Source organism: Pleurodeles waltl, chromosome 4_2 (genome assembly GCF_031143425.1).
Source record: "Pleurodeles waltl isolate 20211129_DDA chromosome 4_2, aPleWal1.hap1.20221129, whole genome shotgun sequence".
Taxonomy (NCBI): Eukaryota; Metazoa; Chordata; class Amphibia; order Caudata; family Salamandridae; genus Pleurodeles; species Pleurodeles waltl.
Window position 1 is genome coordinate 1,057,125,032 of NC_090443.1, and position 18,476 is coordinate 1,057,143,507.

The following is an 18,476-nucleotide window of genomic DNA, read 5'->3' on the forward strand; positions in this document are numbered from 1 at the left end:
ATTCAGAAGAAACATGAAAATGTAGTTTTTCAAACTAGCCACCATTAGTAATATCCTTTTCGTTCAACTCCTATAACTGCTTCATTCAATTTTTCACTTAGCGCCAAGAAGACTTTGGTAAATGTGCGCTCTATCAAGATTGCTTAACATAACATTACATGACCTGAAGCTCTCTATAAGAAGTTGGGTCTTGTGCTACAAGTCAAGTGGCTACTTACACTCCATCACCTTCCAAGTGCACCAGTGGCCACCGCTGTTACTACATTTGTCATGATAAACCCTGAAGGGTCGGATGGATCTAGTCCAACGAGGCATTTGTTGTGGCTGGACATGTAGATGCTCAGTCTAAGAATTGATAGTATTTTTTATTTTTTGAAGGCATACAAAAGTTCATGAGTGTCCCTTGCATTCACATAGTCCTCTGATCCAAGAGGCTTTCACTGCTTGTCCTTGGGGTGAGCAGGGCGTCTCTTGCAGGCGTCGCTCTCCAGGTAGGACTTGAGTTTTGGGCGGGCTTCCATCTTTGCTACGAAGGCCTTGAGGAGCGGGAACTCACTGAGGCACTGTGGGGCCAGCTTCAGGTGCAAATGAAGGATGTGCAGCAGATTGTAGTCTGCATACGAGATCTGTGGGGCGAAAACAGAGGAATTAACAACACATTAAAGACACTACCTGACCAGATGTCTGCCCTGCCACTCACATGCAGTGAGCAGAACAACAGAACAAATGGACTCTAGGTTCCTCCTGTCTCTTGCGCTTACAGGAACAGACACCGCCTCAAAACAGGGGGTGAGCCTCACTCCATGGACATCTGGACTAGGGGTGGGCGGAACTTGTGGAGTTTCACTTCCAAATCTGCGAGATTCCACAGAGTTTAGCGAACGGGCAGAATTTAGCATGTCGCGCTGCGCGCACTAATTTTTAGTCCCAGGAAATTTTTCCTTGCTGAAAAATCAGTGTAATAGCACCACACCACATGCCAGAGGGCGCTGTTTCTCAAGTTGATTTTGCTGCTGTTTCACTGGGTTTTCTACTCAAGCAGCAGCTTTCTCACCGTGGACTAATGTGACCGCCCGCATTGGGCATATCTCACCGGGTGCCCTGCTAGTAACCAAAAATCATGCTAGGGAATACAGTCTTGCATGCCAATTTACTGTTGGCGAGCCGCATGTGAGAAAAAAAATTCACCACACACCATTTTGGGGAATTTGGATGGAACTTAGCAGCATAACGTGGAGTGGCCGAAACTCTGCCAACTTCACCTGCGGCACGGAATTTATCACTCACCCTTAGTCAAGATTCCCTCAGTTGCTTTTAGCCTATCACTTTTGGTCAAGGAGTTCACTGCTATGCGTCAGGCAGACTCCATGGAGAAGAAAAATGTACTGTCTCTTTCTGTCTCTGAGCAATGAGACAAGTGCTGCAGGGAGGACAGACTCCATGAACTGGAAGATCCCATTATCTTCTTTCCTTTCTGGGCAGTGAAGTGAGTGGCCCAGATGGGCGGGCTCCACGGATGGGAAGACCACACTGCGGCCTATATTTATCATTTTTCATACAGCACACCTTGCTGTGCTGTGTGAAAGGGCAGGGAAGCACCGTATTTAATATTATAAAGCACATTCCTGCCCTCTCCTAGCTCTGGCACACAATAGTAAATAAATCTCCCATCCACACTCCTGAGTCTCTCTGCCCCAGATGATAAATATAGAAATGTTTATTGCATCCTTAGGCAGTGCCCCCCTCACCACCACACAAGTGACTTGGAAATATGCGCCTCTGCTGGCCAGTCTGCAGAACTCCAGGCCTCTCAGATGCCGTTCCCACTTTCTCTCACTAGAGGCGGCTGGTGTGCACTTCAGATGGTGCTATTTCCTCTCCTGTGTCTTTTACCCAGAGGTGTAATGCAGCCCCCTGCAATCTCTGTAGCGCCTGGTGGCTCCACCCTCCAGGGAGCACCATACAACTCCCATGCATGTCTGTGAGGCGTTGGAAACCATAACAGCCCCTCAACCCTGCTACGCCACTGCTCTTACCTGGCTTCCGTTGACAAAGCCCCCTGGATGTTTGGAGAGGATGCGCTCAAACGGGCCGAGCTGATTGGGCAGGTCTGCAATATACTTGTCTTTTCCAGTGTCCTGCAGTGGGAGAGCAATAATATCAGAACGTGCTACCTCCTGTGGGACGAACGACGCACCAGGCACGCCATGGTGAAACTTTTGTGCTCATCACTTTTTAGCATCATTGCATGAGTTTACATATAATGCACACATATACTTGAGGATGTGGAAGTGGATTGGTCCTTTCCTAGTCTGGGTTTAGGGACAATGTTATGAGTGTTCAATGTACATCAGTGGGATCCTGCAGTGATTTGGGGCATTAAATAGGTCCCCAATAAAACCCACTAATGTGGTACAACCCTCTCTGCTTTGGTGGTCTGGTCTTTGGGGGCCCTAGCATATGCTCCCAGAGTGGGCATGGTTCCAGTTGGCTCTTGTGAGTTTATTATTTGGGGTGACTGGGTGTCCACCACAAGTGGTAAAGTCACTCTAATGTTTGAGCCAGTCAAACATTCCAATAATTTACACCAGAGCTCAACCCCTGCTGCTGTGGCACAGAACAGACAGTCTTAACTTAGAGAACATGTGTAAAGTGTTTACAAGTACCAAAACGGTTACAAAATGGAAAACACTACAAAATTAAAATCCCACTCCAATTTGGAAAAATAGAGTAAAAATGTAATAAACCAAATGACACTAAAATTACAGAAAATCCAATGAGGGGAACTGTAGATGATTTTTTAAAGATAAAAGTGAAAAAGATTTTTCTGAATGGTTGTCAATGTTCGCGGTAAACCCTGGAACCAGGCACAATTTGAGGCAGACTGCGCTTGAGCACGGGTTCGATACAACCAGGAGATTTGTCTTACTAGGCCTGGAAGTAGGGAAGTTCAGAAATGTTTCCAAGTTCCAATCTGAAAAGGGACTTTGTCATTTTTCTGAAGAAAAACTGTTTTCTTCATGGGGCAACCCCAAAATTCAGTCAGATGCTGTGGACCTGCCAATTGGATACTTTTATCAGTCACTCCCCTTGAAGCTCTGGAGCAAAAGTTTTGAAAAAGATCCCAAACTTTTTTTGTGCCAAAGTAACCAATGGAAGGATGTGTGGCCTAGCGAGTAAACCTGCTACCTTTGCAACCTTGAGACCTAGGCTCAAATCCCAGCATTACCAGCTAGACTCAACATTGTGTGATTGTAGGAAATCACTTAACCTTCTTGTTTTTAAATGTGTAATACGCATTTGTGTGATGTACACTGCCTATGACTGTTTCTTAGTCCCTCATGAAATGTGCATTATTCCATTTCTTCAAAGCTAGGATTGCAATGTATATAAACCATAGCAGTACACTTCCAAGGAGCTCAGAAGATACAGTTACAAAGTTTCTGGTTGTCAGTCAGAGAGGAACAAAAAAATCCAGCCTAGGTCCAGTTCCCGCTGGTCAGCTGGTATACTTGAAATGGATGTCCTCTTTAGATTGTTTATGTTCCCAGCTGGTTCCTTTCCTGAGTCAGCATTGTTTGTATTTTACTATGGAGTGTGGATTTCTACATGAGATTGGCTAAGCATGGGTAAGCCCGGCACAGTGAAACTAGCCTTTTGGGCCTTGTCACTGAGGGACATTAATGTTCTACATGTCCTGCTTTTAAACATCATGCACCCTACCTTGTGGACTACAAGGCCAACATAGGGTTGGCTTACTAATATTTACAAGGGTGGGGCCTGATTCACAAAGGTAGCTTGCACTTTTGAGTAAGTTTACACTTTTGAGTAAGTTTACCACTTTTGAGTACGTTTACACTTTCGAGTACGTTTACACTTTCGAGTAAATTTACCAGTTTTGAGTGGGTTTACACTTCAGAGCAAGTTTACCACTTTTGAGTAAGTTTACACTTTTGAGCAAGTTTACCACTTTTTAGTAGGTTTACACTTTTGAGTAAGTTTACACTTTTGAGTAAGTTTACCACTTTTGAGTAACTGCACTTTTGTAGTAACTTACACTTTGTAGTATGTCCATAACTGGTACTGCGACAGTCTCCAAAAGAAAACAATGAAGGTAGGGACTTACTACAAAAGTGTATGATACTATAAAAGTGCAAGTTATTGCAAAAGCGCTCTTTGTGAGTACCAAAACGTACTACATTTACTTAAAAGTGTAAGTTACTACAATAGTGCAGTCTGTGAATAGAACTTTGCAGTATGCTATGTAGCACTGTTGCGGTACTGCAAAACTACTACAAAATGCAGTGTGTGACTCAGGTCCGAGGTGTTTACCTGTCAAATAAGGTTATTTTACCAGGTACACTGCAGGCTTAAACTGCAGCAGTCAGGCTACTATGGTAGGCCAGAAGCCATGTTTTCCGCCACACTAGTAATAAGAGCTAGAGTCCATAGGTGACATTTAACTTTTCATGTGATGGGTGCATTGCTACACCATATACTGTCCTTGTAGGAGAGTTACGTATACTAGTCAGGGATTAGCCAATTCATATATGTTTTAGGGGCCACATCACATACACTGGGCACTCAGCAAAACAAATGGATGGGGGTGACCATGAAAAACAGAGGCATTTGCTCACAGTGGTGACAGCAAGGTACAGCCCCCTCCCCCCCCGGCCCTCTAAACCATGCCAGGGAGGTTCTGTGCAGTCTGAAGCATGTGATTACATGTTTGTCATCTAGAAAGGAAGCAGGGATTGGTAGGAGGCCATTGTTGTCACGTTTACAGGTTACAAATGGTGCTTGTCTGTGAAAGCCTACTGTTGAACTGTTGCTGTTTTTGCAAGGTTACCCAATATTTTTTTGCTGAACTTTATTTTTACTGGCTGTAGAACTCTATTTTTAATGCTCTAGAATGAACTGGCTGTAAAACTAACCATTGGTAAGTGTGTGTGCTCTGCCTTTCAACCACTTGTATAAGTTCAAAGTATGGCACAGCTCAGAGCTCTGACCAGGCGAAGAACGATTCTGCCATCTGGGGTTTTGGCACAGCAGGGCAATATGGGATTGTGTACGGCCAAACCCTAGGAAATGATGTCAAAGAGGAAAGGGTTGCCCCAGCGCATGTTTTCATACCTGGTCAGGTAGTCACCCCCACCCACAAGCCAGTACCAGGCATTCAAATGGCCCCCCTGACTACCTTCCGCAGATCACTGCAGGACCTGTGGCACCAGAGACTGCACCTACTGAACCAAAGGACTGGAATTAGAAGAAGGACTGCACCTACTGAACCAAAGGACTGGAATTAGAAGAAGGACTGCACCTACTGAACCAAAGGACTGGAATTAGAAGAAGGACTGCACCTACTGAACCAACGGATGGAATTAGAAGAAGGACTGCACCTACTGAACCAACGGATGGAATTAGAAGAAGGACTGCACCTACTGAACCAACGGATGGAATTAGAAGAAGGACTGCACCTACTGAACCAACGGACTGGAATTAGAAGAAGGACTGCACCTACTGAACCAACGGACTGGAATTAGAAGAAGGACTGCACCAACTGAACCAACGGAATGGAATTAGAAGAAGGACTGCACCTACTGAACCAACGGATGGAATTAGAAGAAGGACTGCACCTACTGAACCAACGGATGGAATTAGAAGAAGGACTGCACCTACTGAACCAAAGGATGGAATTAGAAGAAGGACTGCACCTTCTGAACCAACGGACTGGAATTAGAAGAAGGACTGCACCTACTGAACCAAAGGATGGAATTAGAAGAAGGACTGCACCTTCTGAACCAACGGACTGGAATTAGAAGAAGGACTGCACCTACTGAACCAAAGGATGGAATTAGAAGAAGGACTGCACCAACTGAACCAAAGGATGGAATTAGAAGAAGGACTGCACCAACTGAACCAATGAATGGAATTAGAAGAAGGACTGCACCTACTGAACCAACGGATGGAATTAGAAGAAGGACTGCACCTACTGAACCAAAGGATGGAATTAGAAGAAGGACTGCACCAACTGAACCAATGAATGGAATTAGAAGAAGGACTGCACCTACTGAACCAACGGATGGAATTAGAAGAAGGACTGCACCAACTGAACCAATGAATGGAATTAGAAGAAGGACTGCACCTACTGAACCAACGGATGGAATTAGAAGAAGGACTGCACCTACTGAACCAAAGGATGGAATTAGAAGAAGGACTGCACCAACTGAACCAATGAATGGAATTAGAAGAAGGACTGCACCTACTGAACCAACGGATGGAATTAGAAGAAGGACTGCACCTACTGAACCAAAGGATGGAATTAGAAGAAGGACTGCACCAACTGAACCAATGAATGGAATTAGAAGAAGGACTGCACCTACTGAACCAACGGATGGAATTAGAAGAATTAGAAGAAGGACTGCACCTACTGAACCAAAGGATGGAATTAGAAGAAGGACTGCACCAACTGAACCAATGAATGGAATTAGAAGAAGGACTGCACCTACTGAACCAACGGATGGACTTAGAAGAAGGAGTGAGCCTGCTTTTTTACCTGTGGAGAAAACCCCAAGGGCTGGACACACTCCCACTGGAGCCCAGGACAGAAGGGTGGACTCCAAGGGCTAGAGGGTTAGCCTCCCGTTAGGATCCAAGAACAGAAAAGCTGCAAGTAGTCTACAACAAAGAAGAGCCCAGCTGAGCAGTTTCAACTGGATTTGCCCTGGACACTGCTGGTAACTTCTCGGCGATTGTGTCTTAACTCACCAAGTGGTACCCAAAAGCACCTGGACCCTGGGCTGAGTGTACTCTCTCCCCCTCAGGTTTGCAAGAGTAGATAATTTGGTTCTTTTATGAAAAAGTTCATAAAGGCAACAACTGGAATTCCATCGAACTGCAGCCGCCAGCATTGCCTTGCCGATTTAATTAGACTTGCTGGTTTGTCCCACTGACAGCAGCTTGACTAACTGAAAAGTCTCTTAGTGCTAGCGTGGAAAATGTCACCGGGCCCAAGGCTGAGCAGCACTTGACTGTCGTCAGGCTTTCGGTTTGATCAATCCAACAGCCCGCTCTGCTCACAAGAAACTATTTGTGTAGAAAAAGCCTGAGGGCCTGATTTAATTGTTGCTAATCGGGCCGTCCTCCGTCAAGGCGATGGAGTAGTTTACTCCATCACCCTGATGGAGGTCCCGACAGCCAAATTTAGAAATGTCCATCAGGCTGACGGACATTTCTAGCATCAAGGTGGTTTCTGTCAATGCATTGAAATTTTGCCATATGACTTCATCAAACATGACAAATCCGTATGGCAAAGGTGTGATTTTATTTTTCTTTAAAAAACAAAACACCAAACAGGATTTTGCGTTTGAAAATAAAAAAACACAGTGCCCCTCTCACTATGGGAGTTATTTCACATGGCCAGGGAAGCAGTTTGAAGTGTTTACTGCCCCTTACTGCCAGAGTTTGTCTAGCGGTGGCAGGCAGTGATAAACAGCTGTATGTCCGCCCATCTAAACTGGGTGGGCAGACATATAGGGGCAGATTTAAGAAAACTGATGCTGCACCCAGTGCGCCCAGTGCAGCGCCACTGTCCTTGCACTCCTTACTGCCCCCCTACCACCACTATGTGTGAGCAGTACTTAAAATACGCTGCACCATGGCGTAGAGTTGGGGGCAATAGCGTCAAACTATTGATGTACTGTTCAGGGACCCATTGTAACCAATGGTGTGCCACCTTTTAACGCCTGCTCTGAGTAGGCGTGAAAAATGGCAAAATAAATGGCACAAAAAATTTATTTGCATCATTTTTGTGGTCCCCCTAATGGGGAACGCCCCCCTTGCATACATTATGCCTGGCGCAGGCATTGAGCCACTTTGTAAACATGGTGCAGCAATTTTTTAAGCCTAACGCCACATTATCGTCAAAAAATGATGCTTATGTGGTGCTAGAGCTTCTTAAATCTGGGCCACAGTCTATTCTCCAACAGCCCTTATCCATCGGGACGTTGAAGAAGTTTGGGCACAGCAGAGAGTGAGTAGTCCCCACCATCATCAAACTATGGTCTGCTCGCATTTAAATTGGGCGAACGGACCACAGTCCTGGCAGGAACGGTACCCTGTCACTGTGGAGAAGAAGTACCCTTTCAACCAGGATATAAATTAGGCCCGAAGGTAAACTTTTCACCGGAACAAACCTGATCCATATATCTGGCCTGCGCTCCACTGCGGTCGGCCTTAATTTTTTACTTCGGCCCAGTCTAGCACGACCTGATTCCTGAGGTTGGCGTTTTGCTGTTTTTGATCATATAAAGCTTTAAAACCTATAAAAATCATATTTCCAGTTCTCTTCATCAGATTTTGGTTGCCATGATGTTGATTTAAGGATAAAAAGCAACACTATGTGTATAAATCGGATTAGGATTTTTATTGTGTTGTGTTTCTTACTTATTGACTGTCTTGGGACAGATAAATGCTTTCCGCTTATTTTCCTTTGAGTTAAGCCTGACTGCCAGAGCCACAGCTGCCCAGGACTGAGCCAAAGTTTGATTTAAAGAACCCAAACTGGACCGGAGACAGAATTCTGAGATTATTACACAGTGAGGTCTCACAACCACCTCAAGCAATAACCCACTTCCTCACACCAAACAACCGTCCCCTCAGCAACACCCACAACCCTAGACCTTGTAATGCAGACAGTCTGAAACAAGCAGCTAGAACGTACGTATTCAGTGAAAATCAAGCGCACATATTTCAGGCGGAAGTCCTCGAGCCCGTCGTTCACCATGTCGATAACTGCAGCTTCCTTGTCGTTCTTGCCGTAGAGACCTGTGGGGCAGCACAACATTTGTAAGAGATGTGGGGAGACACACTCGGAAACAGGGCCAGCGAGAGGACCTGGGTTGTCATGACCAGTCCGTGGGTTGCGATGGACAGTGTGCCGTGGCTTCGGGGGTCTGTGTGGGTGCACGTGTGTTGTGATGACCAAACAACAAAAGATCTCTGCTAAAGTGACCCTATGAGGGGCCCGTAGGACATGGCAGTACCGGTCCTGCGAGGAGCAAGCCCTATGATGAAGCATGACTTCTTGTGTTCAATGCCCAGGTACTGGACCTTCATTGACCCAAGTCCCCCTTCTCAATTGTACTCTACATGGGTAGCATGGTGTCTGTGGGGCTATCGGGGATCATCACATCTTCGTTAACCTGTTCCTGTCCTAGGACACCACGATTTTGTGAGCAGCACCATGAAGGAAGTTGGACTCAGGGCTGAGCTGCGCCCTCCGTGGACCTGCCCCATGTGGGCAGGATGCAGACCGTCTCTGCCCCAGGGCACAGGCCATTCAGAGGCACTTGTCGGATGGATATCTCGATAGACCATTCACCCCTCTGCCCACTGCTACCCACAAGTCCCCATATTCTCACCATATTTACGACCCAGGTACCGCAGAATGGCGTTGGACTGGTACATGGTAAGGTCTCCATCTTGAAACTTAGGCAGCTGTCCAAACACCTGAAGGAGAGACAAATGGACACATATCAGACTGGTGGGGCCTTTGGGGGGGGCTGGTTACTGCCAGGAGTTTGTACAGAACAGCGGGGGTCCATCTAGAGGGATGTGGTCTATAGAGGAGAGTTTTAACCCTCAAGGCAGTCTACTTACTAGTAAAGTTAGGAGTAAGTATGAGTCCTTAGAAGAGGTGTTTGGCATGGGATAGGTCGCCACACAGACAGTGCTAGCAGTGCAAAGGGGCCCTCGAAGAGGTCTGGTTACTAGTGTGAAGTAGGGGCCTTCAAAGAGGTCTGGTTACTAGTGTGAGGTAATAGCCCTCAAAGAGGTCTGGTTACTAGTGTGAGGTAGGGGCCCTCGAAGAGGTCTGGTCACTAGCCCTCGAAGAGATCTGGTAACTAGCGTGCGATAGAGGCCCCAAAGAGTTCTGGTTACTAATGTGAGGTAGGGGCCCTCAAACAGGTCTGGTCACTAGTGTGAGGTAGGGGCCCTTGAAGGCATCTGGTCCCTAGTGTGCAACAGGGGCCTGAAGAGGTCTGGCCACTAGTGTGCGATACGGGTTCTTGAAGAGGTCTAGTTATTAGTGTGAGGTAGGGGCCCTTGAAGAGGTCTGGTCGATAGTGTGAGGTAGGTGCCCTCAAAGAGGTCTGGTCACTAGTGTGAGGTAGGGGCCCTCAAAGAGGTCTGGTTACTAGTGTGAGATAGAGGCTCCAAAGAGGTCTGGTTACTAATGTGAGGTAGGGGCCCTCCAAGAGGTCTGGTTACTAGTGTGAGGTAGGGGCCTTCGAAGAGGTTTGGTCACTAGTGTGAGAGAGGGGCCTGAAGAGGTTGATCACTAGTGGGAGATAAGAGCCCTTGAAGAGATCTGGTTTCTAGTGTGAGATGGGGGCCTGAATACGTATTGTTACTAGTGTGAGATAGGACCCTCCAAGAGGTCTGGTTACTAGTGTGAGACAGGGGCCTGAAGAGGTCTGGTTACTAGTGTGAGATAGGACCCTCCAAAAGGGCTGGTTACTAGTGTGAGATAGGGGTCCTTGAAGATGTCTTTTTACTAGTGTGAGGTAGGAGCTTGAAGAGGTCTGGATGCTAGTGTCAGGTAGGGGCCCTCAAAGAGGTCTGGTCACTAGTGTAAGATAGGGGTCCTTGAAGAGATCTGGTCACTGGTGTGTGGTAGGGGGCCTCGAATAGGCCTGGTCACTAGTGCGAGATAAAAGCCCTTGAAGAGGTCTGGTTACTAGTGTGAGATAAGAGCCCTCAAAGAGGTCTGGTTACTAGTGTGCAGTAGAGGCCTGAAGAGGTCTGGTCACTAGTGTGAGATAGGAGCCTGAAGAGGTCTGGTCATTAGTGGGAGGTAGGGGCCTGAAGAGGTCTGGTCACTAGTGAAAGATAAGCACTCTTGAGGTCTGGTCACTACGTGAGATAGGAGCCTGAAGAGGTCTGGTCACTAGTGTGAGATAAGCACTCTTGAAGAGGTCTGGTCACTAGTGTGATATAAGCACTCTTGAAGAGGTCTGGTCACTAGTGGGAGATAGTGAACCTCAAAGAGGTCTGGTCACTAGTGTGAGATAGGGGTCCTTCAAGGGGCCTGGTTACTAATGTGAGATAGTGACCCTCAAAGAGGTCTGGTCACTAGTGTGAGATAGGGGTCCTTCAAGGGGCCTGGTTACTAATATGAGATAGTGACCCTCAAAGAGGTCTGGTCACTAGTGTGAGATAGGGGTCTTTGAAGAGGTCTGGTCACTAATGTGAGATAGTGACCCTCAAAGAGGTCTGGTCACTAGTATGAGATAGGGGACCTTCAAGGGGCCTGGGTCCTAATGTGAGAGAGGGGCCCTTGAAGAGTTCTGGTCACTAGTGTGAGGTGTGGTTACTAGCGGGGATTGGAGCTCTCATACAGATCCAGTTACTAGTAGGTAGATAGGGGTTTGCCCACAAAGCAGAACAAGTATGGCAGTTAAAGCATGAGGTTCAGGGGCGTAACTTAGTCAGTTTGGGAGATTCAGAGAGTGCGAATCTTAAATCCCAACTAAACAAGCAGTGGCCGCAGGGTGGATGCGTGAGGTGACCAGGGTTTGGGATGGACTGTTCCCATGAGGAGCAGGGTCAGAACTGAGCTGCCTCTGGTGCGGGAAGGGTACTCCGTCGCAGTGACAACAGAGTACCCTGTGCACCAAACTCAAGATTTTGAGTCAGGTGGACCACAAGTTTTACATTGGTGAAGTAAAATTGACTCCATTAGTGTAAAACCTTCTCTGATGACCCGACCGAGTAGGATCTGATGGAGGCAAGCCACCCGACTGTCCTCCATGTTTAGAGCAGACAGTCGGATGCCTTTTTAGGGTCGAGCGGGCAAGCGCTCTGCCATCTCTTGTAATCTCTCTGTGGGCTTTTAACCACACCCATGCCACGCCCGTCACTTTCGTTGGTTCGTGGGCTTGCCTTTTAAAAATCACTTGATTTCATTTGTGAAAGGCATGCATACGTCACGCCTTTTCCGTTTTTTAGTCCTGCTCGAGCGCACCGGCCAACTACTGAAAACATATGAGGCTCCTTGTTTTCAGCATGGCTTAGGGACTGCTTTTTCTCTTTATGTCCGTGATCTCGCTGGGTTTTACACAGTGTGATCTTTTTTTTTTAATAAATATATTTGTATTTCTGCCGTCGTCATGCACACCCCCACCCGCCCTCCCCTTGAGATTTACGGCACCCGCCGCTGCCACCATGACTTTGACCAAAGCTCAATACTGCGCCCGACGGACAAAATGCACTGCCCTAGTTGTTGCTGGCAGCAACTCAGTGTACAGCTATGAACATGTTGGTTGATGCAGATCACCTGGACAATGCATCATAAACTAACATGCTTTACATTTTATGCGAGCCATTGTGAGTCAAGCGCACATTGAAAGCACATGCCTGGTAATTTCCTGCATCTAAGCCACCAAACATGAAATGAGTGCATAAAGTACTTGGGCCCATATTTATAGTTTTTTGCACCGCATTTTCGTCATTTTTTTACGCAAAAGCAGCGCAAATGTACAAATGACAATTATGGGGCATATTTATACCCTGTTTGCACTGAATTAGCGTCATTTTTTTTTTCACGCTAATCCAGCTCAAACTTAACTTCATATTTATACTTTGGCGCTAGACACGTTATGGAGTTAACATAATTCTCTGGACGAGGAAACCTACTTTGCGTCAATGAGATGCAAGGTAGGCGGTCTAGTCCAGAAAATGAATAAATGGCCTTAGCGCCATATTTATCCCCGTGCTAAAAACAAGCCTGGGGGGATGTGGGCCTTAAATAATTATTTAACGCCTGGGTCAGGGCAGGCGTTAGGGGACCTGTGGGCCTTTTTCCATGGTCAGAGACCATGGAAAGAGCCCACAGGTGCCCTTCCCTGGCCCCGGGGACACCCCCAACCACCCCCACCCACACCAGAGGGACACCACAGGATGGGGAAGCCATCCCAGGTAAGTCCTGGTAAGTATTTCTTTTTTTTTTTTTCCCCTCTCAGGGGCCCTGACTTGGGGTCCCTTACATGGCGCTGTACCCAATGGCTATGCCCAGGGGACTTGCCATTGGGCTGGGGGGCATGACTCCTGTCTTCAATAAGACAGTAGTCATGTCCATGAGGTTTTTACGTCACTAAATGACGCTAGTATAGTGTTATTGTTTGACACCAAACCCCCTGTTCCCCTTACTCCTTCCCCGCCCGGCTAGCGTTCTTTTTAAAGACGCTAGCCGGGCCTTACCTCTTGCTACTGTCATAGCATAAATTTGACGCCTGGCCGGCATCTTGGTATGGCGCTAATACAGTTCAGCGTCAAAAAGTAGAAATATGGGCCTATATTTTGTAAGATTGAGCCATTTTTGCATCATAAAAATGACGAAAGTGCAGCGCAAAAAAAAAGTATAAATATGGGCCTTGGTATGTGCACGTCGACGCCTTCCTTGTGGCGCAATATGTATAAAAAGCAGGCTGCACTTCAGTCCCTGCTTCGATGGGCTAGCGCTTAAAGTCCCATGGCTGCCATAAGTGGACAATAAGATGGAGGTTGTGGGCTGTGCCCACCCTTGCTCCGTGCCGCAGTAACTAGCTCCTTAGCAGAGCTTTACTAAATGTTACCCCTTTACTAAATGTTACCCCTTTACTAAATGTTATTCCCTCACTGTTCAGTTCTTGCTCTCCCATCATTACGTCACATGTTGGGCCAGACTGTTGAGCATTGCCGAGTGTACTAATGGCTAATGTTGCTGAATCCGAGAATGAAACAAGTTATATCTATTCATAGCTGTTTGTTGTTTATGATGCCAATGGATTGGCGCGCAGAAGGGCTTCCCTGTTGTTTCCCGTTGTCCTGAGTGACCAGTGACCTCTTTCGTGGCCTGTCCAGCTTTGGTTTTTCGAGGAATGTTCCAGCAGATATAAACATGTGATGCACTGCATGTTGTGGGCTTTGGGTGGTGCTATGGTTAGGATGAGTTTATCCCAGCATCTCTAAGACCTATTTAACTATTTCGAAGGATGACATTCGCAGCCCTTGGCCAGGTATATAGAGATGGGTCCCTCGTACTTGCATGGAATTATCAGGATCATGTCTCTTGTGTTATATTCCAGAATGGAAATGAAAGTTGAAATGGAAGTGTTTTACTTAGAGGATACTGTAGGGCGGAAGCGCCACTGGGCCCTGATGGCTAAGTTTGGCTTTTGGAGGCGGCGTGGAGGGCTGTGTTGGCTGTTCTGTTGGATAATCACTGGGCGCTTTGTATGGTGCATTTCGATTTGGTTCAAACATAGCGCTGCGTTTCATGCATCTAAGACGCCTTTGGATAGTTGGGTTGTTTGGTGACAAGCAGACAAGACATATAGTAAATAACACAAAAAGAAAGCGCCCTCGTTCTGGACACATTAACCACTAGTACTTTGTTTTCCTTCAAGTCCTGATTCTAGGGAGGTGTAGGCGGTACTAAAGAATGATCTAAATGGAAGTGCTTTAGTTATAATCAGGGCAAGTGGGATTATGTGGCAGGAAAATACCAAATTATGAGGCAGGGTTGACCAATTTATGTGGAAAGAATAGTCCAGTTATGAATTTACAACGCCAATAGCTTTAACTCAAGCAAATGTGAGACCCATTGCATTGCAAATGCTTCTTTTAAAAAGCTGTTGCTCTATTTGGACATATCTTGGCAGAGAGTGGCAAGAAAAGTAAAAAAAATAAAGAAAAATGGCACCTACGCTATGGAAAAAAACTTCCATGGTGTGGGGGTCATTCATTTTTATTTTTTCAGAGCAAACTCCTGCTTTGGGAGTTTGCTTTTGCAAAACGAAAAAGCTCTTGAAGTGTTCGACGGCCGGCTCTCATGTTTGCCAGACCTGTCCGTCAATTCCTTTCTACATTGAGAGCCACCTCGCGACCACAGGTCCTGACAATGTACAGGGATGTCTGCTGGGCCCTCGGACACGGGTGAACTTTGCAGATGGAGTAAAAAAAGACGTATAAGAAATCCTACTCACCGCCTCCTTTTTCAGTGGTGATTTTCCACCCATCCAATCCTCGATCGGGACCACCTCGTCCTTCCACTGGGCGCCCTGGTCCGTGAGCAGCAGCCGTATGGGCTCTGAACGTCCTGTGGGGGGCGCAAGAACTTCATTAGCACTGGAAGCTCACCTGTCTTAGCACAGGAAGTCCTAAAATTCCCTGCCCACATTCTTAGGTCTAGCGTAGCAGCGCGCAAGCGCTGCATTTCCGACCTGTTGGTATGTATCTGGGCTTTTAACCACGGCCACCTCACGACCCATCACTACCACTCATTCGTGGGCTTGCCCTTCAAACATCCTTTGATGACATTGGTAAATGGTTTATGTTTGTCCCTCCTTGGGAAAGTTTTATTACCGCCTTGGCCATCGTCCCTGTTACATGGCTGATTGCACTTTTGCCCATAAGTTTGACTGCGAGCGAACTTCTTTTTCCTTTTGTGTCTCTCCTTCACTCTGATGCTCATGGCGGCCATGGCGCTGTGAATCGGCTCGCTAATGTGAGACTGTTTTACTTTTCATTTTCAATTTATGTGGCAAGAAAAGTCGGATTAAGAATTTACAATGCTCATAGCTCTAACTCGAGCAAATGCAAGACCATTGCATTGCAAATGCTTGTTTTTAATTCAGTCTGAGTGTTGGATGCTTACAGACCGATTACTGTCCATAGTACTGACCGTAAAGAAATGGGGAGTGTAGGGCTCAATTTATGCAGTTGACTTGCATGTGCAAAACAAACTACATTTGGTTAGAACTCCCCAAAATTATTTGTGTGAGATTTAGGGCTTTTTCACAAGTCCTCTGTGCCCCGGTGTGTCACCTTTTGTGATGCACCAGCAGCGGCACAGAGTGCAGACCCATAGCTACGGGGCCACGCAAAGCCACTTTGTGTGGCTTCCAGGGCCTCATGGGTATGATGTAAGACAACACAGTGCACGTCCCTGCATTGCCTGCCTCTGAGCCAGGGAGTCGTTCCATGGGCGTCGTGGTGGGTTTCCCACGCAACGTCCAAGGTTCCTGACGCTCCCCGGAATTACAAGAATCCTTAAACCTGGGAATGCATCAAAACCGGACTCCTCCCCCCGGGACGCCCAACAAGGAGAAATATCTTTACTTCTCCTAATTTTTTCTCTTTCTATGTGTGATTTGTTCTGCACCACACATAGAAAAAGGAAAAAAGGCTCTAGATATTGTTTTTATGCAGGAAGGTGTCCCTGTCTGCACTGAAACAATCCTGTCTGCGATGCAGGCACCCTTACACCATGGTGCAAGGGTCCCTGCGTTGGTGCTAGGGACCCCATTGTGCACCAGCGCAGGCGGATAGGACAGAAATGCACTAAGGCACTCATTACGATCATGACGGTTCGGCCCGCCATGCCGGCAGTGGCAGCAGAAGCCACCAGCCGGCATGGCAGGCTTAACCGCCATATAATAAACTTGGTGACAGCCGCCAGCGGCAGCAGTCATCCACCGCCAGGCTCCCGCCGTCAGGTAGCCTGGCGGCGGGATGAAACACCATCCACCAGGGTAGCGGCGCTATCCTGCGGATAATGTTTCATTTCCCGCCAGCCTTTTCCTGGCGGGATATCCCGCCAGGAAAAGGCTGGCGGAGGGGGTGCCTCGGGGCCACCCTGGGGGCCCCTGCTCTGCCCATGCACTTTGCATGGGCAGTGCAGGGGCCCCGGTGCAGAGCCCCGTCATGCAGGCGGGCAGTGATCTGCGCGACGGGTGTAACTGCTCCTGCCACACAGAGGCATTGACGGCGGCTCCATGTGGAGCCGCCGTCAATGTCCCGGCCGAGCCTTTCTGTGAGCAGGTGGGTGGAAACAAGGTTTCCGCCCGCCTGCTCTCAGAAAGGTTCATTATCTGGGCGGTGGGGTTCAGGGGTCGCTGGCGGTCAGTGTTTTGACCGCTAGCATGAACACGGCGGTTGTTTCCGCCATGTTCATAATGACCACCTATGTCTTGTAAATACAGCTCATTCCTGCCCTTTCCCTGTGGCCCAGGGCAGCACGGCAAGGCCACTTGCAGAGCTGTCCTGCGCCTCAGGGCTTGTAAATAACCCCTAAGTGTATGAATGTCACTAGAGATTACCACCTAGCTTTTTGCACAAACTTGTGTGCATTTATTTTTTTAACTTTGTCCATTCGTGGGTATATGGCAGTACAAATTATGAAAACATATATCATCATTCACAAATGGACAAAATGCATATTTACACATAAAATAACATAGAAATAGAAAGTAAATGTACATATTCTCTGGTCATTTCTTGCTTGTCCCAACAACCATTTTTGAAAACAAAAGGCCGGTCCTGAAGAAGCCTGCAATTCTGCAGAGGCTGAAACGTGTTGACTTGCTATTTTTTGGAGGAGCTAACAGAAGATGAACTTTCTAAATACGTATGCTGGGTAGTTCAAAACATGTCAGAAAGAGACTTCATTTAAACCATGCCTTGCTCCCTCCTGGTGGATTATGGACTTTTAAAACATGTTCATGAGCACTGCCTATTGTTTATTGAGAGGTAAGCACCAACTTGTAAGTTTGGAAAACACACTACTAGCTGCAAGCAGATTGTAACCACCCGCGCAAGCAAACAAAGTAACCTAGTGAGATGAGCAAATACTATTGCATGAGATTTCTAGCTTGGTGCTAGAGAAGTTGGAAATTTGTGTAATTTGCTTTTCTATAATCACATGACAGTTAGGGGAAATTTTCAGAGAATTCTGCAAAATCGAAAGCTCATCATTGAGCACTATATTTCAGTCTGAAAACGCACTTGTGTCAATTTTTGATGTGATCAGCCGTTTCCAGCTACACTTATAGCGTGAACAACACAATTACTGAGATATTACAATTGCTGCTGTCAGGTTGTTCCCACTCTGCCACACTACATTTTTACAATGAATTACAGCATATTTACCAGACTGGCATAAATTCAAGGATTTCACATAACAAGTGCAACACAAGATTCCCCAAATTATGCAACCTATACTGCCGTAATTTGAATTTACCCCAGGCCTACTTATTACCCATTTGTAAATCAGAAACAAAAAACACACGGAGTACTGGGTGCAAATCTTAATAATTAATATATTGCACCCAGACTGGGTCCAGGGATTTTACGCACCCAGACGACAGCGCACCGTGGCTACTGTGCCAGAGTAGTTTGGGGTTTCTAGTGTTGATCCAGGGGTCCAGATCCACACCTGGCCTGCAAAATAGCACTGGATTTTTCAAATATCTATAAATATATGTTGCATGTTGTTGAAAAGTGCACTAGTTTGGATGGTCACCCCACTACTGTTTGCTGCTTGATGCTGTTGTTTTTGTCCTGTTAGTGCACTGAGGCCTACTAACCAGACCTCAGCACTTATGCTCTTTCCCTTAAACTGCATGTTGAATTGCATAGGCCACTTGCCAAGG

The 18,476-nt window shown here is 46.8% G+C and overlaps 1 protein-coding gene across 1 annotated transcript in view; it reads right to left on the reverse strand.

Moving 5' to 3' along the window:
- Nucleotides 1-346: 346 nt before the first annotated feature.
- LOC138293749 (glutathione S-transferase P 1-like) overlaps nt 347-18,476 on the reverse strand; it is a 39,235-nt gene continuing 21,105 nt past the window's right edge. The window contains exons 3-7 of the mRNA XM_069233089.1: nt 15,030-15,142; nt 9,423-9,510; nt 8,723-8,826; nt 2,037-2,138; nt 347-626 (exon numbers count right to left, since the gene is read on the reverse strand). Coding sequence (XP_069089190.1) covers nt 438-626; nt 2,037-2,138; nt 8,723-8,826; nt 9,423-9,510; nt 15,030-15,142 — 596 coding nt within the window. The 3' untranslated portion in view covers nt 347-437. The remainder of the gene's footprint in view (nt 627-2,036; nt 2,139-8,722; nt 8,827-9,422; nt 9,511-15,029; nt 15,143-18,476) is intronic.